Source organism: Somniosus microcephalus, chromosome 9 (genome assembly GCF_052327205.1).
Source record: "Somniosus microcephalus isolate GS21.2 chromosome 9, FLI_Smic_1.0, whole genome shotgun sequence".
Lineage (NCBI taxonomy): Eukaryota > Metazoa > Chordata > Chondrichthyes > Squaliformes > Somniosidae > Somniosus > Somniosus microcephalus.
In genome coordinates this window covers 44,537,928-44,561,280 of record NC_140995.1, presented here as the reverse complement: position 1 = coordinate 44,561,280, position 23,353 = coordinate 44,537,928, and the positions used below count along the sequence as shown (strand labels likewise).

Below are 23,353 nucleotides of genomic sequence, written 5' to 3'. Positions count from 1 at the left end.
GATCCGGTTTGATGACACCGTTGCCCACCCAATAGCCAAGGATGTTGACTGATGGTACTGATTTCACTGATTTGGACTCATTTCAGATTAAGTTGCGATGATGGAGAACGTCAAAAAATTTCTGGAGATTGGCATCATGCTCCTTCTGATCATGACCAGCAATGCTGATATTATCCAGAGATGGCCACCCCATTGGTGACCCCAAATGGAAGGCGCCAAAACTGGTAAAGCTGACCATTGGCCTCAAAGGCCGTATACTTTTTGTCCTTTAACGGTACTTGATGATATGCGCTCTTTAAATCAAAAGTTGAAAATACCTTGTAGTTGGCAAGGTTATTGACCATGTCATCGATGCATGGTAGTGGATAGGCATCCAGGTTGGTATACTGGTTAATAGTTTGCGAGTAATCGATGCAAAGACGTTTCTTGTGTTGCTTCAGTGGATTTTTAACAACGACGACTTGAGCCCGCCAGGAAAATGAACATGGCTCAATGATACCGTCAGCTAGAAGGCGAGAAATTTCTGCCTCGATAAAGGATCGATCATCTTGGCTGAAACGTCATGATTTAGTGACTATGGGCTTACATCGGGGGGAAAGATTGGCAAACAAGGAGGGCTCATCGAGCGAAGCCGCCGAAAGCACACAAAACGGTACTTTGGAAATAGTAAGCTCCGGCTTTGACCCTCCAAATTCGAAAGTGAGTCTTTTGTGTTGTTTCTGGAAATCCTGTCCCAGGAGCACATCAATGCATAGGTTTTTGAGCACCCCGAGCTGGGTGGAGAAATAAGTGCGGCCATTGAGAATAAGGTCGACAAGACAAAACCTGGAAGAATTGGCGGTCAGTGTCGTCAGAGCCATTGCAATTTCCCTGTCCGAGGGGTAACTAGGCAGTTTTAACTTACTGACAGCCCGCTCACTAATGAAGCTGTCAGAGCTGCATGAGTTGATTAGTGCGCTCAAAATGTGTCCATTTACCGAAACCTTCATGGCTGCATGGGACAGACTTTGGGGAAAAACAGCTGTGATGGGAGGAGGTGCAGTTTTACCCTTGACAGCTGTAACCTTAGTTGTGGTTCTTGGGGGAGGAGCAGTTTTGTAGATAGTAGCTGCAAACTAACAGGAGCTCTCGACCGGTATACCTTAGAAAGGTGGCCTTTCTTACTAACAGCGGCTCTTGACTGGCCTACCTTCGAAAAGTTACCTTTCTTGCTGCAATGATTGCAGGTTGTGTTACGAGCAGGACAAAATTTCCTGTAATGGAACGCACCCCCACAGAAGAAACACTTCCTTCCAGATTGCCAAGATGCCGCTAGGGTGGGGTCATCATCAGTGAAGGTTTCTAGGGTAGGGTTGTCATCAGCCAGGTTGGTGTCGTCATCCGTGAGGGCTTCCGCCCGAGGCCTATTGAAGGAGTCACTAAAAGTGATAGCAGCAGCCCATGCACGTGGTGAAAGATAGGTATCTGCATTCCTCTTCGCTAATTCCAGAGAACATGCCTGGTCATAGGCAGCCTGTAACTTGAGGGTTTTATTCTCCAACAGACGCTGACCTATGAAGGGAGACGCAATCCCATTAATAAAGGAATCACAAATTAACTCCTCCTGGTACTGCTCAGCTGTAACAGCTTTAAGATTACAATCCTTGCTGAGCCTGCGATGTTTCTGAAGGAATTTGTCAAGTGGTTCCCCGGGTTGTTGTTGAGTTGTGGGCAGTAGATGCCGAGCAAAAATTTCGGTTGGGGACTTGACATATAGCTGCTGTAGTATTTGGATAGCAGCGTCATAATCTACACAGTCTTCAATATAATCAAACACATGAGGGGATACATAATTAGCAAGCATTCGTAACTTATTAGGAACATTCTCGCCACACTCCTCAAGGAAGTTGCTAAAGGTACGATACCAGTGTTTCCATACCTTAGCAGCTGTAAGTGAATTCGGGTCCAGGTCAAGACGGGCAGGTCTGAATAGTTTCTCCATGATGGATCGATTACTTGTCTGAGTTCCCTTCTACGGTTCGAGTCGTAGCTGGCTGTTTCCCGAAATCACCCAAAGCGTGGAGTCGATATCAAGTTGATTAAATTGATGTAATAAAACTCACTACGCACTTGGTTTGAGTATAAAGCAAGGCTTTAATCAACTTGTTTCAGAACATGGAGGTCTAGTTGTACTTCACTAGTTCCTGTCTTACAAAATGTCCCTGGGCAAGCTGGGCCCACGCCTGAGTATTTATACTCCTTGGACGTTGCCACCAGCTGGCTGTCCAGTTTTAGTTCATGAGTCGTTTCTTCATGATGATGAGATTTATAACAATTTGGACTTAGGTGCACAATTTCAAAATTTGCGGATGACACAAAACTTGGAAGTATGGTGAACAGTGAGGAGTTTAGGGATAGACATCAAGAGGACATAGACAGGCTGGTGGAATGGATGGACACGTGGCAGATGATGCTTAATGAAGAAAAGTGCAAAGTGATACATTTTGGTAGGAAGAATGAGAAGCGCCAATATAGACTAAAAGGTACAATTCTAAAGGGGGTGCATGAACAGAGAGACCTGGGGGTATATGTGTACAAATCGTTGAAGGTGACAGGACAGGTTGAGAAAGCGGTTAAAAAAGCATACGGGATCCTGGGCTTCATAAATAGAGGCATGGAGTACAAAAGCAAGGAAGCTATGATGAACCTTTTTAATAGGCTGTTTTGGCCTCAACTGGAGTATTGTGTCCAATTCTGGGCACCACACTTTAGGAAGGATGTGAAGGCCTTAGAGAGGCTGCAGAAAAGATTTACAAGAATGATTCCAAGGATGAGGGACTTCAGTTACGTGGATAGACTGGAGAAGCTGGGGTTGTTCTCCTTAGAGCAGAGAAGGCTAAGAGGAGATTTGATAGAGGTGTTCAAAATCATGAGGGGTCTAGACAGAGTAGATAGAGAGAAACTGTTCCCATTGGCGGAAGGGTCAAGAACCAGAGGACACATATTTTAGTTGATTGGCAGAAGAGCCAAAGGGGCATGAGGAAAAACTTTTTTATGCAGCAAGTGGTTATGATCTGGAATCCACTGCCTGAAAGGGTGGTGGAGGCAGATTCAATCGTGGCTTTCAAAAGGGAATTGGATAAGTACCTGAAGGAAAAAAATGTGTAAGGCTACAGGAAAAGGGCGGGGGAGTGGGACTAGCTGAAGTGCACTTGCAGAGAGCCGGCACGGGCTCGACAGGCCGAATGGCCTCCTACTGTGCTGTAACAATTCTATGACTCTATGGGCGCAATCTTGCCAGCCCTGGGGAGGTGGGACTGCTGGGAAAATGACAGAATTTGGGGGCGGGTGCCCAACCCACCCCCATGCCATCTTGCCAGGAGGCGGGTAGCCTTCCCGCGCTGGGTCCTATCTCCTTGGAGGCAGGAAGGGATTACAGCCACTTAACTGCCTGTTAACAGGTAGTTAACAGGCAGATAAGAGGATTATCCCCATTTTACCCACAAAAGTGCGGGGTCCCGAAGATTCCAAACCCCGCCAGGGTCATCGAGGTGAACAGTGGGTCTGCAGGGGTCTCCGCGTCCAAAAGCGTGCTGTGGAGGTGAGTGATGGGTGCAAGTGTGGAGAGGTGAGTATGTGAGGTAAGTGGAAAGTGTTAGAAAAAGTGTACTCACCTTTGTTTCTTCCTGCAGGCTTCAATCATTGGATATGCAGAGAGTCTCACACCTCCACGGTAGAGATGACAGATGGCCGTTGCATTCTCCAATGCAAAAACCATCTAATTTCTGCAAAAGAAAGAGATTTAATGAGGTCTTGAATTCAAGAACTCATCAAACTACAGAGAACGTCAGTGTTTGACAGCTTCACAGAGCTGTCAAACGATGACAATTCATCTGTCAAAAATTTTTGACAGATGAAACGTCATACATTGACATTCTCTGTAACCGGCTTTCCCTTAATTGGCCTGCTAAACTCGCTGGGCGGGCTTAACAAGGTCAATCAAGGGAAAATAGCGTGGGTTGGCCACAAATCAATGGAGGCGGGACATCGACCCGCCAAGCAGCAGTCCCGCCTCCAACGCAGCCCCATTGGCAAAATCACCCCCTAAGATTCTAAATAAACACTCATCCAACTTGCTCTTTTGTTAAGGTGTTAATCAAAACAGCATTAACTGTTTTATCTAAACACCCATTGTGTGGGCTAGAATTATTGCCCATTCATAGGCAATGGGAGTAAAATAATATGCACATGACTCTGGAGGGATGCATAAGAAATTGTTCAAAATTTGTTTAGAAATTTGCATATGATATATACATACATACACATGAACGGTTATTCATTGTGTGTGTGATTTTTGTCACCAGATTTGTACTGCAGGCACTTGTTTGATAAGCCCTACCTCTTTTAAATGTATTTCATCGTCATTTTCACCCTCGTTTTATCGTCAAAAAAACTGCAACACGTCATGATTCCCGTAGGACAATGCTTGTACTACATTCCTCTCTCTGCTATTTTAACAGAGGCTTTTACCTTTTTAAATAAATTGGATAGCGTCTCCATTAGATAGTAAAGAGGGGAATTTGTTACAAGCCTGTTTGTATGATAATAGCTCTTGCATATATTTCTATCCTATTGTGTTGGTACTTGGAAACTGTATAGTACAACTCTGAATGTGAATGGAGAGGGTGAAGGGTGAAAACTAATCTTAAATTGGAATGATGCGTTTCTGCTGTGATCGTATGTGGGATGGCCATCAGTTCTTAAGTCAGTGACCTGGTAGGGAAATGCACTGGTATTAATCTGACAGTGCAATCTTGTATCTGGAGAGCAAGGACCCCTCCCAATCTTTCCTGATTTGTCTGCACTTTGTAACTCTCTCATGCTGGTTAATCCAGGTCATATGGTTTTCAGGGTTGTGGGAAGCAGAGAATCTCTATACGGAAGGAAAATGGTCTGAGTCCTATAAAATGAGTCCATTTTTTGAGTGGCCATGTGAGAAATCTATCTGTACTATGATGTACAAGCAAATGAAAAAGAGAGCACTCTTTACATGTCTGCACGCAAGATCAAAATTGTATATTAATCCTACTTTTACTGGAGCGGAAATTAAATAAACAATGGTTGTTTTGACAGGTTTTGAAAGTTATGACTGTTCAGTGGAAATAAATGAATGTCTGTCAAATCCATGTGACCCTACAAACACCATCTACTGTGAAGATCTGATGAATAGTTTTAGATGCATCTGCCACCTGGGATATATGGGAGAGACCTGTGCAATTCCTGTAACTCTCTGTGTGGTAGGACTGTGTCAGAACGAATCACAGTGTGAGGATGTCCCCGGAGGATTTAGATGTCATTGCCTTCATGGTAGGTAACATTCTTGGCTTAATGCTTCTTTTTTTGTTTTGTCAGATTGAATAGCATCTTTAAACTGACAGGCCAGGCCTTTGAGAAAAGGTATCAAACAAGAATTTGTGCTGCCGCACACTTCAGTAAGGGCTGTTGGAATTATAAGATGATAGGGAATTGTAAAATAGTACTGCATTGATTGTGGGCTGTTCCTCCTTCTTCTGGGAACATGGAATTACGTAGAATGGACAGCACAGAAACAGGCCATTAAGCCCAACTGGTCCATGCTGGTGTTTATGCTCCACATGAGCCTCCTCCCACCCCGCTTCAATCTAACCCTATCAGTGCATGCCAATTCCTTTCTCCCTCATGTGCTTATTTAACTTCCCCTTAAATGCATCTATGCTATTCACCTCAATTATACCTTGTGGTAGTGAGTTCCACATTCTTACCACATTCGGGGGTAAAGAAGTTTCTCCTGAATTCACTATTAGATCTATTAGTGACTATCTTTTATTTATGACTATCCTCTGTGCGGATGCGTCCTATCGGAAAAAAATCTACGTACTTACCTGAGGGCTCCCGAGGTCCGGACACTTCCGATGCTGGGCCTCTCCACAGTCGAAATGCGCAGGGCCCACGTATCCCAGGGACGTATGTGGTTCGCAAGCATCCCTGGGATCATGTGGGCCAGGCGAGTCAATGAAAGATGGGAATCCCCCTTCATACTTTTGACAAATAGACCTGTCAAAAGTATGAATGGGGATCACTGAAAAAAGACACTGGCCCAGAAATTTGGGTCGGGGGCTTCCCGCGGGTGTAAGCCCCCGACCTGCACTTACCTTGCGCGCCGGCAGTTGAGCTGTAGGGCCCCGTGGAATTCCGCTCCGGGGCCTGGCCCAGCTGCCGGCGCGCTGTGCTTGCGTGTCCCAGGGGCGTAGTTAGTGCGATGCGTCCCCTGGGATCACGTGAACCATGGGCAGCCAATCGGAGGAGGGAAAAGCCCATTCATAAGATTGACAGGAAGACCTGTCTAAACATGAATACTACGGGCCTCAAAATAGCATTAAACCTTCAAATACATTTTTTTTTTAAATCACACTTTTTCAGTAAACTACAAATTACATTAAATAACTATATTAAACAACAATTTAAATTTTTGAAAAAAATAATTTTATAAAAAAACGGGGCTAAAAATAAACTTACCTTGCTTTAAAGTATTTAAAAATAATAAACCTGTGGAAAAAATGTTTTAATTTTTATTAATTAACCACTTACCTTCTAAAAAGCAGGCCTTACGCCTGCTTGTTAAATGTGTAAATCCTACAGGCTTAACCTCGCGTGAAAACCTGCAAAAAAAAACTAAGTTCAAAGCGCACGCGCAGCCTCCCCTGCGCGCGCGTTCGACCTCTGAACCCCTTCGTTCAGAGGATCGGAAGTGCCGGTTTCCCGCGCATGCGCAGTGCATGCAGGAAACCCGCACTTCGATTCGGCCTACGGGTGAGTACCCCGTGCGTACTCACCCATGGAGAGCTGAATTTCTGGGCCACTAAAACATTAAATAAATTTTTTAAAAACCATCACGTTTTTAAAATGAGTTAAAATTACATTAAATTAAATATTTTAAACAAAAATTTAATTTTTTGAAAAAGAAATTAAAGTTTTTACGGGGCTAAAAATAAACACCTTTTTTAAAAGTATTTCAAAATTATAAATGAGTGAAAAATTATTTTTTTTACTTTTTTAAACTCTTATGCTGGTAAAAGCAGGCCTTACGCCTGTTTTTACCAAGCGTAAGATTTCTAAGGGTTTTCAGAGGGCGGAGGTTCTGCAGAAAGCGGAACTATCTACCCGCAGAGGCCCTTCTCCAGGGCAGGTGTCCGGTTGACAGACCGGAAATGCTGGTTTTCAGCACATGCGCTTTGCATGCCTGAAAGCGGCATTTCCAAAGTCCCTACGGGTGTGTACACAGCACGTACGCACTCGTAGGCATCGGAAAATACGGGCCCTAGTTTTGGTCATTTGAACAATGATGTTAATTTTTAAGTTTTGACTTGTTAATTCCTGGCAAATGCTGGATGCTTTGCCATTAATTCTTTTTTTCCCTTTTCCCGACAGGATTAGAAGAACGTTTCTGTGAAGTGAACATTGATGAATGTGAGACAGCCCCTTGCGGTGACCTCAGCATTTGCGAAGACGGCTTGAATTCTTTTGCCTGTTACTGTGCGCCAGGCTTTGTAGGTAGGTTTGATGCATGCTGCTTTTTATTGGATTTATTAGAGTTTTAAAAGATGGCTGAAAGCCCAGCTTCTCCCATATTACCACCAGTCCCCCTTTGTGGTTGAGACTACACCTTGATGACCTTGCACAATTTCCGGAGACATGTCTATTTGCTAAGCAATTATCATAACACAATTGAGCTTTTCCTCTTAAGACCAATTGCGAGTAATCTTTGATCACCCCTCTGACCTGCACTGGCAAGGTTTCTGTCCATAATCCAATGTAATTATTTGATCTTCCTGTTGACAGTTGTGCTGGAGAGTCACCATTGGCAAATTCCTAATGAGTAAATCTTTTGCTTCTTTCCAGGCAATAACTGTGAGATTGAGGTGGATGAGTGTCTAAGTGACCCCTGTCAGAATGATGGCACTTGTGCTGATCTTCTCAACTCCTTTAGCTGCGTGTGCCCTGGTGGAATTGAAGGTAAATGACTTGGAATGAGGAGAGAAAACTGCAGCTGCTTTAGCAATCTTAGCAATCCCATCTCCACAGTAAGCTTGAATTGTCCCAAGCAGCTCAGTGTTCATCCGTGGCTCGAAAAAAGTGAAAATAAGAAATAAAAGCAGAACATGCTGGAAATACTCAGCAGGTCAGGCAGCATCTGTGGAGAGAGAAACAGAGTTGACGTTTCAGGTCGATGGCCTTTCGTCAGAACTGAAAAAAAGTTAAGAGATGTAACAGGTATTAAGCAAGTGCAGAACCAGGGAAAGGGGGAGAGGGAGGGGAGGAAAGAACAAAAGGGAAGGTCTGTGATAGGGTGGAAGGCAGGAGAGATTAAATGACAAAAAGAATGATGGTACAAGGCAAAAGCGGGTGGTAATGGGATGAGTAAAGAAAAAAAAGATGTGTCTAAAGGAGGTGTAAATGGCAATAGCAGAATCATTACTAACAGCTCCAGTCTGAAAAAATGGGAGCGGTGGATATGATCTGAAATTGTTGAACTCAGTGTTGAGTCTGGAAAGCTGTAAAGTACCTACTCGAAAGATAAGTTGCTGTTCCTCGAGCAGGAGAGTTATCCCCGATGTCCTGGCCATTTATCACTCAATCAACATTACTAAAACAGATTATCTGGTCATTATCACATTGCTGTTTGTGGGAGCTTGCTGTGCGCAACTTGGCTGCCGCATTTCCCACGTTACATTAGTGACTAAACGTCAAAAAGTATTTCATTGGCTGTAAAGCGCTTTGGGAAGTCCGGTGGTCGTGAAAGGCGCTATATAAATGCAAGTCTTTCTTTTTTTCCATTGAGCTTCATTGGAGCAGTGTAGGAGGCCGAGGACAGAGAAGTTAGAGTGGGAGTGGGGTGGAGAATTAAACAGGTGACAGGTGGCCAAAAGCTCAGGATCACGCTTGTGGTCCGAGCAGGAAAATACAGAGAGTTTACAAAAAAACAATTAGGTAGGCAAAGAGTAACTATGAAATTAAATCATCAAGGAACATAAAACAAAATAGTAAAATATTTTACAGGCACGTCAATAAAAAAAGGAAGTTCGGGATGGGAATAGGACCATTAAAGGATAGACAGGATAATACCACAGGTAACGATAGCGAGATGGCAGAAATATTAAATCATTATTTTGCTTCGGTATTTACCAGGGAGGTAGAACAGGTGGACATGACATTGGATGGTGAGGTGAGTAATGAGATAAGTGCATTTAAAATAAAAAAGGGGATATATTAAGTAAACTAGTCAAACTCAAAGAGGATAAAACCCCTGGTCTGGCTGGATTGCATCCACATGTTTTAAAATAATCTAGGGAAGAGATAGCAGAGGCATTGCTACACATATTTAATAATTCGTTAGAAAAAGGTGTAGTGCCAGAAGACTGGCAGATAGCTAACATAATACCTATATTTAAGAAGGGAGATAGAACATGTCCAGGGAATTATAGACCAGTCAGCTTAACATCGGTGGTAGGAAAAATAATGGAATCCCTACTAAAGGAGAAAATAGAAGAACATGTAGAAACCAAAAACATAGTAATGAATAGTCAGCATGGATTTCAAAAGGGAAAGTCTTGCTTGACCAACCTCATTGAATTTTTTGAAGAGGTAACAGAGAGAGTAGACAATGGTAATGCAGTAGTTGTAATTTATCTAGATTTTCAAAAGGCCTTCAATAAGGTACCCCATAATAGACTAATGAACAAGGTCAGAGAATGCGGAGTCAGGGGACAAGTAGCAGAATGGATTGCTAAAATAAAAACAGAAAATGCTGGAAATACTCAGCAGGTCAGGCAGCATCTGTGGAGAGAGAAACAGAGTTAACATTTAACACAGAAAATGCTGGAAAAACTCAGCAGGCCAGGCAACATCCGTGGAGAGAAAATAGAGTCAACGTTTCGGGTGAAAACCCCTTTGTCAAGACTAAAAAAGCACAGGAAATGAAATGGATTAAGAGGCCAGGCTGGGAGAGAACAAAAGAGAAGAAGAGACATTAAGAGGTATTCAAAACGAGACGAGATGGTGATAGGACAAGTGGAGACAAAAGACGGCTCTAGATTAGGTGTGAAATGCACTGGCAGAGTGGGAGACAGCTGCCGTGTGGGAGAGAGAGAAAAAAAAAAGAAAGGGTGGGGGGAATGGCCAAAACAAAGGTGTGGATAAAAAATATGAGTAAAAATGTAATAGGGGCCGAGGTTATGATCTGAAATTGTTGAACTCGATATTGAGTCCGGAAGGCTGTAAAGTGCCTAATCGGAAGATGAGGTGCTGTTCCTTGAGTTTACGGTGAGCTTCCGTGGAACAATGCAAGAGGCCGAGGACAGTGAGGTCCGAGTGGGAATGGGGCGGTGAGTTAACGTTTAGTTGGCTTCAAGACAGAAAGCAGAGAGTGAGAGTAAAGGGTAGCTATTCACAGTGGCAGAAGGTGGGTAGTGGTGTTCCACAAGGATCAGTGCTGGGACCACTGCTGTTCACAATTTACATTAACAATTTAGACTTTGGAATCAAAAACACAATTTCTAAATTTGCGGATGATACCAAATTGGGGGGGATAGTCAATACTGAGGAGGACTGCAACAAATTACAGGAGGACATTAATAAACTTGCAGAATGGACAAATAATTGACAAATGAAGTTCAACATAGACAAATGTGAGGTATTACATTTTGGTAGGAAGAATAGGGAGGTCACTTATCACTTGGAGGGTACGAGTCTAGGTGGGGTAGAGGAACAAAGCGATCTAGGAGTACAAATACACAAATCACTAAAAGTTGCGCCACAGGTTAACAAGGCCATTAAAAATGCAAACCAAGCACTAGGGTTTATTTCTAGAGGGATAAAATTGAAAAGTAGTGAAGTTATGCTAAACCTGTATCAAACCTTGGTTAGACCACACTTGGAGTACTGCATGCAGTTCTGGTCGCCATATTACAAAAAGGATATAGAGGCACTGGAGAGGGTGCAGAGAAGATTTACAAGGATGATACTAGAAATGCGAGTGTATACGTATCAGGAAAGGATGAACAGGCTGAGTCTCTTTTCTCTTGAAAAAAGAAGGCTGAGGGGTGACCTAATAGAGGTCTTTAAAATTATGAAAGGTTTTGATAGAGTGCATACAGAGAGAGTGTTTCCAATTGTGGGGAAGAGCAAAACTAGAGGCCATCAATATAAGATAGTCACAAAGAAATCCAATAGGGAATTCAGAGGAAACTTCTTTACCCAAAGAGTGGTGAGAATGTGGGACTCGCTACCACAGCGAGTGGTTGAAGCGAATAGTGTAGATGCATTTAAGGGGAGGCTGGACAAACATATGAAGGAGAAAGGAATAGAGGGTTATGCTGATAGATTTTGATGAGGAAAGATGGGAGGAGGCTCGAGCATAAACACCGGCATGGACTGGTTGGGCCGAATGACCTGTTTCTGTGCCGTATATCCTATGTAATCCTATATAATTCTTTGTACCCTTAAATTTACAAAAAGGGTCCCTCTCAAGACAAATACTGAACCCCTGTCCTCCTACTCACCCAAAGGAGCATAGTTTGCTACAATTCTGATGCACACCTCCTCCATGTCAAACCATCATTCCTTAATTTTCTCATTTGGTTAAAAATGCATTCTATAATTCAGTTTTTTAAATCCAATTTAAACAAATTGAGTATCTTTCTACATATTCCTGTTGGTGATAGTATTCCAATATTGGTATTCGTGCCATGTATTTGTTGGGACAGATGGGGCTGAACTTGGATCTCATTAATGTACCATGCATTCGAGCTGTAGCTTGAAATTTTGGAATTCAGTGAAGCCACCCTACTTTAAGTTCATAATCATCAGTATAAAAAGAAATGCCAGTTTGTCATTGCAATCCATCGTGTTCAAATTAAATTGGCTGCACAGTATATGACTTAAATGATAAATGGTGCGGAATACTGTCTGCATGTATGGGGCGAGAAAAATTAATCCCGCCAGAATCTGTGAATTAGGTTTTTACCTTAAATGGCAGCTGAATGATTACTGAGTATGTATATGTATGGGAGCAGTGTGGTGTGATGAGAGAAACAAGTCTATTTGTGAACTGATAGATTTGACCAGTTTAATAGAATCAGTACTAGATTGAAGACCAAAACTTAATTTTCTACTATAGTAAGATCCAGCCTTACAAGGAAAGAAGAATAGTCAAAGTAATAACAGCTTGAGGGCACAGACTTACACTTATAAAGAAAGAGAAATCTAGAATTTACATTTATTCTGTGCCTTACATAACCTCAGGATGTCTCAAAGTGCCTTACAGCCAATGAATACTTTTTGAAGTGTAGTCACTGTTGTAATGTAGGAAGCACGGCAACCAAATTTTGCACAGCAAACTCCCACAAACAGCAATTTTATAAATTACCAATTAAATTGTTTTAGTGGCTGAAGAATAAATGTTGGCCAGGCCATCAGGAAAACTCCCCAGCTCTTCTTCAAATAGTGCCATGGGATCTTTTACGTCCACCTGAGAGGGCAGACAGGGCCTCGGTTTAACGTCTCATCCGAAAGCCAGCACCTCCGACAGTACTGCACTGGAGAGTCAGTCTAGATTTTGTGATTTACTAGAATGGTACCAGGGATGAGGGACTTCAGTTACGTGTAGAGACTGGAGAAGCTGGAGTTGTTCTCGTTAGAGCAGAGAAGGTTAAGAAGTGATTTGATAGAGGTGTTCAAAATCATGAATGGTTTTGATAGAGTAAATAAGGAGAAACTATTTCCAGTGGCAGGAGGGGCGGTAACCAGAGGACACAGATTTAAGGTGATTGGCAAAAGAACCAGAGGCGACATGAGGAAACATTGTTTTATGCAGCGAGTTGTTGTGATCTGGAATGCACTGCCTGAAAAGGTGGTGGAAGCAGATTCAATAGTAACTTTCAAAAGGGCATTGGATAAATATTTGATGGGAAAAAATTTACTGGGCTATTGGGAAAGAGCTGGGGAGTGGGACTTATTGAATAGCTCTACCAAAGAGCAGACACAGGCACGATGGGCTGAATGGCCTCTTTCTGTGCTGTTTCATTCTATGATTCTATGAATTAGGGCTTGAATCTTGGGGAAATACCATCCAAATGCTGTATGGATAAGCTGTATAGAGCTTTAATGCAGGCTTTTTTATCTGAAAGGATCACATGAATGCTCAACGCTCGGTATTTTCCAAAATTGTATTTTTGCAATTAAATTTTTTTTCTAAGTAAAATAATAACGTACTAGTCCCATATCAATTGTATGATTGGATAGCCTGAATTGTTGGCGTCTTGATTCCAACATGATGGTCTCGCTAACACCAGTGAGAGATCAAATCCATAAAATCAATCTAATGCGAATGAAACAAATAATTATTGGGACAAAGTTTGCCCATTTGATTAGGTAAAGTAGTTAGCAGCAGCTTTAAGTTAATTTTGCAATCTAACTAACTTGTTGCTCAAAATAGATGGTAAGGTTTGCTCATTGTTTATATATATTTTACTGAAACCCGATGCCAGGTACTGCAAGATGTGTACTTTCATCTCACCTCACAGGCTTAAAACATGGCAATATCAGAAAACTTTAAGGACAACTACCGTTTTACTTGATGAGGGCCATACTATGGCACTGGCAGTTAGACCAGGGTAAAAAAAAGTCTTATTATTCACTGGTGTCCTTCTATAACTTGTAGCACTGAAGAATCATAGAATGAAACAGTACAGAAGGAGGCCATTCGGCCCATCATGCCCGTGTTGGCTCTTTGAAAGAGCTATCCAATTAATCCCACTCCCCTGATCTTTCCCTATAGCCCTGCAAATTTTTTTCCCCTTCAAGTATTTATCCAATTCCCCTTTGAAAGGTACTATTGAATCTGATTCCATCACCCTTTCAGGCAGTGTATTCCAGATATTAACAACCCGCTGCATAAAAAAAATTCTCCTCATCTCCTCCTCTGGTTCTTTTACCAATTACCCTAAATCTGTGTCCTCTGGTTACCGACCCGATTGCCAGTTGAATCATTTTCTCCCTATTTACTCTATCAAAAAACCCCCATAGTTTTGAATACCTCTATTAAATCTCCCCTTCCCTGCTCTAAGGAGAACAACCCCAGCTTCTCAAGTCTCTCCACATAACTGAGGTCCTGAAGGGATAATTACTAGTCCTAGCTCCTTTAGGGCTACCCCGGATCAGGCGTATTCCTCAGACGTTCACTTTCAACTAAAGTTTGAGGTAGCTGAATCCTAAAGACGCTTAATTGGGTCTAAAGGTCTGGACTATCTCTCCCCAAAGGAAAGGAACAACCTGAAAATGTTACCATCCTCCAGATAGCACTTTTAATAAGTTTAGCTAGACTGTAACGTTCTGGATATTATGAGGGTCCGGAAAACTCCCCTAGAATTCTGCAACTCCTCACCAAAGAGTGTACAGAAATTGAGTTTGCGAGTTTGATACAGAAGTCTTAAGTGAGACAATTCTAAAAATATATAGATTTATTAAAGAACTGACATGTAATTTACAGTTGGTGAGTCAATTGCAACATTAACAGTTCCAAAAAGAAAAAGCTTACAATTCTATTATCAGAGATCCTTACTCTCAAATCTTAACTTCGCTACAGTTTTACAGTTCTTAGTTTTCTACAGGATATCCACCAAAATCAAATACCTTTGATCCTCGAGGTACAAAGATTAGGAGACTTATAGAGCCGCCTCTGAAGCCAAGAATTGCTTTGCCCCTTTAAAGCGAGTCTACTATCCCATTTGAGAGTTCAATATTTATACCCTTTTCCAGTGGTATTTTCTTTAAGGTTTTCTGCTGATGTAAGCTAATTATCTCTAGTCATTTTTCTGCTGACCCCTGCAATTCTTACAGTCACCTCAGCTGGTAGCATTACAGAATTATGTCTCTTCTCTAGGTGTTCTAAGTTTACCATAAAAAACGGTGTAATGGCAGGTGCATTTTACTTGATGCCATTTTTACGAAGGCAGATGTTTGTGCTTCTTTACGAGGTGTAAATTAGACACCTTGTCCAGGGTGAACCATTGTCTTGTTCCGAAAGGTCAGCCTACCGGAGCCTTTAACCTTCTGTTTCAATAAGGTTATTGATTCAGTGTCAACAACTATCTTATCTCTGTAGCCAGAATGCTTTCACAGCTTTTTCATAGTTAGGTTTCTAGATTTCCAGACCCAGTTTGTCATGTTTTAATAAGGTCAGAATTCTTTCATAGAATGGTATATTTTTCTGAATAGGTTATATGGTTTATTCCTTCACAATCCCTCATCCCTGGTACCAGATTGGAAGTTCTTTTGATCCACTGAGTGTAATGGATATGTCGAACAGACTTTCAGCAAAAAGGAACGAGTGCTATGCTGATTAACCAGAGCCCGTTAAATATCGGTTTAGGAGTGGAGTTGAAGTTATAAGGATAAAGATCAACTCCTTGGAACACACTAATTTGTGTAGTGCCAGAACAGTCACTTTTAAAATTTAACTTGTCAGAACTTTAAATATAGTTGCATTAATATTCTGGAGTTTTGCTGGAGTACTCTTTGGAATCAGGGAGAAACTTCATACATACATGAGTTTAAACAAGCATTATCCTGGATGTATACTCATGGCTGCTTATCTCCCACACAAGATTCAATGAGTTACATAGATTCCCTGCCAGGAAAGGTAGTAGAACTTTGGAGGGAATAGGTTTAATGAGCCTTATTTTCAAAGTAGAGTGTTTCAATGTACAGCATGTTAAAATACAACACATAATAAACACCTTTGGTGATGAGAATGAGATCTGTGTATGTAAATGATTGAAGATCTCACCATCTATGGAAGGGAAGAAAAAACAAGACCAGGGTCAGCAACAGTGGGAAAGAAATAGCAATAGTCATGTGAAGATTTCCAGTCTGTAGTAATCAGGGTGTAATGGCTTGTCAGTTTGAATACTCACGTTTAGAGATGTTCCTACAGTGTCAGTGTTTCATTTAATTAATAAGTTAGGTCCAGATGGGAGAAGTGACTCAGTCTGTAAAAATGGAGTTTGTAAGTTAGCCACTGATTGCTGCTGTATGTCATTTTGTTTTTCCATAATGATAAATCTAACTGTTCTCGCTGTATTGTCCGAAGCTAAATTATTGGAAGTCCTTTAAACAGTAAGAACAGCACAGGCCCCAATTTTAACTAGGACGCACTTTTCAGCGGGGAGGCAAAAAAAAGGGGTCCCAGGGTATTTTAACTCCTGGGCCTTATTAAAATTCCACTGGCTGACTGTCTACCCATTTCAGGAGGTAATCGACGGGAAGCAGCGCATATTCGCATGGCCCAGAGACCGTTTGCCGAGCAGCTAATTCGGTGGGATTGGCTGCCGGGTCTTCTTGCGGAGGTCCCTGTGATCAGGAGAGGGCGAGAGTGTGGCATAGGAGAGCCCTAAGATTTCCTTGTGGGGCCCCCACAGCAACTAAAATATTGTAGGAATGTCTAGTTCCTATCAAAACACTGAGGTCCACTCAGGCGATCAAATAAACTAGGTTTAATGAAAACTAACAGAGTTTAACGGATAATTACAGGAGAACATCGAATATAGGTCTAGGCTGTTTGGAGGCTCCATGAGGACTGCTTGGGCGGACCCGTGGCTGACGTCATGACGTCATCACGTTTTTCCCGCCGGTGGGGGATCACGTGATGAACGGCGTGACGTCATCGCGTTTACCCGCGCTATTAAAGTGATCGCGCTCTGTACATGTAAACAGTGAAAACAAAGATACAGGCCTAGAAATTGGGTTTTGGCTTAGCCAGGGCTTTAGCGCCGGAAATTAGTGCCGGCGCTAAGTCCCCTGTGCGCGCCAAAAATTCAGTGGCGCCGCGCCCAAACGGCTGCCGGCGCTACTGAAGGGTCTTAGCGCCTGGAAAAGGGCGCTAACTGCCGTTTCGCGCCGCAATTCCGGCGCTGCGGCACCCGATGCGGTGCGACAGGCTGGGGAAGTGCAGGCCTCCTCCTTCCGTTAAGGAGGAGCTGCCTGCACCGGCCGCGGCCCGCGCAAATCTGCTTAAAAATGAGCCCGGCACCTCGGACAAGTGCCGGGCTTGCATCTGTTCCGGGGGGGGGGGCGGGGAGAGAAGTCCGGGGAGGGAGCTGCGGGCAGGCGGCCGGCGGGAAAGCGGCCGGCCGCCGCGGGGCCTTTAATGCGCCGGCGCTAACTGCAGTAAGGCACCTCTGACAAAACGCTGGTTGCGGCTGCCACGGGCGAGGCGGCCGCAACTCAATTTCGGAGTTCGGGCGGGTTACCACGGCAACCGGGACGCTGCGCACACTGATGACGTCATCGGTGCCGGCGCAGCGCTACCGGAGCAACGCCGATTTAGGGCCCCAGGGAATTTCACTACTGGCCATAACTCCGGCGCAAGGCCCTCTAGCGCCTCAAATGAGGCGCTAAGGCTACTGAATTTTCAGCCGACAGACTCAGGCTGTAGCTAGCATATTATTAAAGGGAATTATATACAATTGATCGGAGTCCCTTAGTGGCTCCGCCACATGCACCCCCCCAGAATTGTCTTTAACAGCAAAAGTCAAAAGTAAAACGGCGAGGCGGCCTGACAAGCCTGTCAGATCGACTTCTGTAGCCTTGAAGTGGAAGCTGATGGATGGTGGGCGAGCTGGCGGGCGGTTGCATTTGATCTGGCACGGCGACTGTGGGCGGTCGGCCACGTTTTGGCGATTGGGCGATCTCGACAGGGCGGTCAAGGTCCAAGTGTGCCGGCTTCAACCGGTCAACCGAAATGTGGTCCGGTTTACCTCCGATATCGACCGAAAAAGTTTTGTCTCCTGGCTCTAACACGCGGAAAGGACCAGTGTAAGGGGGTTTGAGCGGATCCCAATGAGCGTCGTGGCGGATAAACACATAGTCGGCGTTCTTCAGCTCAGCTGGGATGTGGGAGCTCTGCAAGCTGTGATGCGACGTAGGCACTGGAGCAAAACTTCTGGCTGCCTCCTGGTGGCTGATGAGCTGCTGGGATGTGGACCATGGCTCTGTTGGAGTCGGAAGGAAATCCCCTGGTACACGTAGCGGCTGGCCATATACGAGCTCCGCCGAGGACGATTGAAGATCTTCTTTAGGTGCCGTATGAAGACCCAAAAGGACCCATGGAAGTCTGTCCACCCAGCCCGTGCCTTGAAGGATGGCTCGCAGTGCGGCTTTGAGCGACCTGTGGAATCGTTTGCACAGGCCGTTCGCCTGTGGATGGTAGGCAGTGGTGCGATGTAGCTTGACGCCGAGCCCCTGAGCCACAGCGTTCCAGAGCTCAGAAGAAAACTGCGGCCCACGATCAGATGAGATGTCCACCGGTACCCCGAAACGGGAGACCCAAGCGGAGATGAATGCCCTGGCGACGTCTGCGGAAGTGGTGGATGACAAAGGAACTGCCTCAGGCCATCTAGTGGTGCGGTCCACCATTGTAAGAAGATGAGTAAACCCGTGCGAAGGTGGAAGTGGCCCCACCAGGTCCACATGCACATGATCAAACCTATGTTCCGGAACAGCGAAAGTGGCCAATGGAGCCTTGTCGTGACGCTGCACCTTGGCCTTTTGGCAGACCACGCAGGTGTTGGCCCAGTCGCGGACATCCATGTGCATGCCCCGCCACACGAAATTGGACGACATCAGCCATTGCGAGGCCTTCATGCCAGGGTGCGACAACCCGTGTATAGCGTCAAAAACTTTTCGGCGCCAGGCGACCGGCACGATAGGGCGAGGATCTCCTACGGAGACGTCGCAGAGTAGCGTAGTGCCCGCGGCATGGAATTTGACATCGGCCGCTTGGAGGCTAGAGGGGTTGGTTCTGTAAGATTGGACTTCCGGATCCGAGGCTTGATCCGCAGCCATGAGGGCATAGTCGATGCCGAGCTGGACTGCATGAATGGTCGCGTGGGAGAGGCAATCCACCACCAGGTTGTCTTTACCAGACACATGCTGAATGTCAGTGGTGAATTCTGAGATAAACGTCAACTGACGTTGTTGCCGAGCTGACCACGGCGGTCTTGGCCATAGCGAACGTTAGTGGCTTATGGTCCACAAAAGCCGTGAATGGACGGCCCTCTAGCAAGAACTGGAAATGGCGGATGGCCAGTAAAAGGGCCAGCAACTCCCAGCCGAACGTGCTGTACTTCCGTTCGTTTCGCCGTAGTTGACGGCTGAAAAACGCCAGCGGTTGCCATGTCCTATTCACCCACTGTTCCTGCACTGCGCCGATGACGTAGTCTGACGCGTCGGTGGTAAGGGCGATGGTGGCACCTGGCAACGGGTGCGCCAGCATGGTTGCGTTGGCTAAGGCGTCTTTTGTGTTGACGAACGCCCGGTCCATGTCGACCGTCCAGCTAATTGGATCCTTGCTGGACTTGCCCTTGAGGGCCTCGTACAGGGGCTGCATGAGCAGAGCTGCATTAGGGACGAGCTGGTGATAAAAATTTACCATCCTGAGGAACTCCTGCAGGGCCTTGACAGTCTGCGGGCGCGGGAAAGAAGTAACTGCCTCCACCTTCGTTTGCAGGGGAATTGCGCCGTCCGATGTGATGCGATGGCCTAAGAAATCAATCTGCTGCAGGCCGAACTGGCACTTGGCCGGGTTGATGATCAAGCCGCGTTGACTGAGGCGTCTAAAGAGGGTGCGTAAATGGCAGATGTGCTCCTCTTTATTAGGGCTGGCGGTGAGGATGTCGTCGAGGTAGACGAATAGAAACTTGAGGTCCCAAAGCACGGAGTCCATCAAGCGCTGGAAAGCCTGTGCAGCGTTCTTCAATCCAAACGGCATCCGCAGAAATTCAAACAGGCTGAATGGGGTGATGACTGCAGTTTTAGGGACGTCTTGCGGGTGCACGGGGACCTGGTGGTAGCCACGGACAAGGTCGACTTTTGAAAAAATGGTATTTCCCGCCAAATGGGCAGAGAAATCCTGAATATGAGGGATCGGGTACCGATCAGGAGTAGTGGCGTCGTTCAGGCGTCGGTAGTCGCCGCATGGCCGCCATCCGCCGCCAGGTTTCGGAACAATGTGGAGAGGCGAAGACCAGGGACTATTCGACTGGCGAATAATCCCTAGCCGCTCCATCGTGTCGAACTCCGCTTTCACAGCCGCGAGCTTGCCAGGTTCGAGGCGCCGGGCCCGTGCGTAGACCGGGGAGTCAGTAGTGGTGATGTGATGTTCGACACCGTGTTTCGTGGCCGTGGAAGAGAAAGTGGGTCTGGCCAGGTCTGGGAAATCTCCGAGGAGGCGAGTGAAGTCATCCGGAGGTGGGAACACACAGGAGACAGTGCGCGACATGGCGTTACCGCGGTGGCACGGGATGCAGTGAAAAGTGGCCGCATTGATCAACCGGCGGTGCCTTACATCCACCAGGAGGCCGTTGGCGCATAAAAAATCTGCCCCGAGGATGGCTTGAGAGACTTTGGCCGTGATGAAATCCCAGTAAAACCGCTGGCCGCCGAAGCACACCTGGACCCGCCGTCTTCCGAAGGTCCGAATGGCCCTGCCATTAGCCGCCTCGAGGGAGAGGCCGTTCCCCCCGGCTTGTATATCAAGATTTGACGCGGGTAGGATGCTACACTGCGCTCCGGTGTTGCAGAGGAAACGTCGACCAGATAGGGAGTCGGTGATGAAGAGGAGTTTTCCCGAATTACCGATTGCCATTGCAGCCGCGGGGCGCTCATTATAACCGGTCCTCTTTCGACAGGGTTGCTGTTGTTTTTTTTTGAGCGGAAAGCTGCAGGGAGGGCGGCAGCATCTTGCTTTCGCGCCAAAACGGGCGTGGTAGAAGCACAACCCCGCAGGTTGAGGGACTGGAGCAGCATCTATGGGGGATGGGCGCCTCGTGGCAGCGCAGTACTGCTGTGTCACCGCGAAAATCTTGCCCGCTTCGGCAGCCAGCTCTGCGCAGCCTGTGACTTCCGACCTGGCTAGGGCAGCCTGAGCTTGCTCCAGTAGCTGGCTGAGGAATAGCTCCCTGAAGAGGAAGCATTCCGGTTCGGAGCCCAGGAGCGTGAGCATTTGGCTCATGAGCTCAGACGGCTTGGAGTCCCCGAGGCCGGGCATAGCGAGCAGCCGGCGGGCGCGCTCCGACTTCGTGAGCCCAAAGACCTGTAACAACCGCGCCTTTATCGTTTCATACTTGCGATCTTCTGGTGGATTACCAAGCAGGTTGATGATCCACGAGGCTGTGGCGCTGTCGAGGGCGGAGACCACATAATAGTAACGGGTCTGATCCGCAACGATGTTCCTGATTGCGAACTGGGCTTCAGCCTGGATGAACCACGCGGCTGGCTGTTGCTCCCAGAACTGTGGTAGCTTCAAAGCAACAGTGTTCGTTTCCATGTTCAGTAACTTCTGCGAAAACCGTTCGCAAAAGTCGGGGTCACCAATGTAGGAATGTCTAATTCCTATCAAAACACTGAGGTCCACTCAGGCGATCAAATAAATGAGGTTTAATGAAAACTAACAGAGTTTAACGATAATTACAGGAGAACATTGAATATAGGTCTAGTCTGTTCGGAGGCTCCACAAGGACTGCTTGGGCGGTCCCGTGGCTGATGTCATGATGTCATCACGTTTTTCCCGCCGGTGGGGGATCACGTAATGAATGGCGTGACGTCATCGCGTTTACCCGTGCTATTAAAGTGATCGCGCTCTGTACATGTAAACAGTGAAAACAAAGATACAGACTCAGGCTGTAGCTAACATATTATTAAAGGGAATTATATATAATTGATCGGAGTCCCTTTGTGGCTCCGCCACAGTATGACCTTTATAGACCTCTTCTGAACCCATATCGCCCCCCAGCACTGAACTGACTGCAGTTTTCCACTCAGGCCCTCGAGTAACTATTGCAGTCAGGTCCTGATGACTTCATCCAGACCCAACATGCATGTGCTAAAAGAAAGGACCCCATTCGACCTTGGGTGGGAGGCCTTGCCGCCTGCGGTGAAAATGCCGGCAAGTCAGCGCCCGGTTGCTCCAGGATGGGTAATTGGAGGAGGGGGGATTTAAACTGCTCACCAGCCCACAGTTATAATCACGCCCCCCACCTCCACCCCCCACCCCCACAATGATCTCAGAACTGCAGAATGAGAAAAGGAAAGGAACCTGAAAAAAAGTGAAAGACAAAGTAAAAGAGATATTAAAATGGATAAATTCCTTCAAGTGACTGGAAATCTTGCAGAAAGAATGGGGCACATTTTCATTTTCAACAGTCCCACCACAAAGCTCCTTGTGCTGGTTTCACATATCGGGAGCACAGGCTCATGTGCAATCTGCAACTTCCACCCTGCTCCTCACCCTCGACAAGTAAGTGGTGTAAATAAGAGCTGAAAGTCGAGCCTGTGTCCAAATCCCCAACATGGGGTTTTGGCACGGAGAGCTTTGTGGCAGGAGTGACAGTGATCAAAAATTGACCTCATTGTTCGGAGGTATGCTGATAGGGTGAGATGAAGAGGGGTGGGAGGAGGCTCGTGAGGAGCATAAACACTGGCATGCACCAGGTGGGCCGAATGGCCTGTTACTGTGCTGTAAATTGTATGTAATACATGTAGCATGTAGCAATTAGCAGAGCAGGTGAGAATCATGAGGAGATGAACACATCCATTTTCCTGAACGTTATTGAGAGGAGCATTCGATACTTGCAATAATTTCAACTTTGAGAAAGGAGTGAATCTGGTGCTGGATCTATCACTGTATAAATAGAATTGCTACAATTTTGCACCCTGCCAGATATTACTCTCTGTTGACTTCAATGGGGAGTAAAATCAGGCAGGGTGTAAAACCAGCGTTGCACCTGATCTCGTCAGGCTCCCGAAAGGTGGGTTAGGTTAACATTGCTGCCCAAAGGATTAGCACGTAACTGCAATAAGAGCTTGCCGAAGACCTGTGGATTTAGTGAACTGACAAAATCACAGTGAAAGGACAGAATAATTTGTTGAATACCAGATAACTCTCTGAGAGAAAGGTCACTGATGGAACATGATCTGACATTAGACAAAAGAATACAGATAAGTAGGATAGCAGAATCAATAAAAGAGACAGGCCAAAGAGTTGTGCACAGAAGAAGATGGAGCCATTCAGGTAATACAAAAAGGATTAAAAAGCAAGTCTTATGAGAAGTACGAAATGTTACCTGTCAATGCTAAAGGAGATGGAGAAAAGAGAAAATTGTATAGACCTTGTGTAATTCAGCACAGATCAAAAAACGAATTACCAGTTTTCAGGAACACATGCACAGAATGTGGTAAAGATAGCCCCAATGAAAGATTGAATAAATTGCAGGACAGGCAA

The 23,353-nt window shown here is 45.5% G+C and overlaps 1 protein-coding gene across 11 annotated transcripts in view; it reads left to right on the top strand.

The window, feature by feature from the left end:
• The window catches only part of LOC147112361 (protein eyes shut homolog), a 2,879,641-nt gene that overhangs the window by 1,969,237 nt on the left and 887,051 nt on the right, over positions 1 to 23,353 (top strand). For all 11 annotated transcript variants that reach the window (XM_085996555.1, XM_085996552.1, XM_085996547.1 and 8 more), the window contains 3 exons: positions 5,113 to 5,346; positions 7,447 to 7,569; positions 7,918 to 8,031. In XM_085996555.1, the coding sequence (XP_085852681.1) occupies positions 5,113 to 5,346; positions 7,447 to 7,569; positions 7,918 to 8,031 (471 nt within the window). The remainder of the gene's footprint in view (positions 1 to 5,112; positions 5,347 to 7,446; positions 7,570 to 7,917; positions 8,032 to 23,353) is intronic.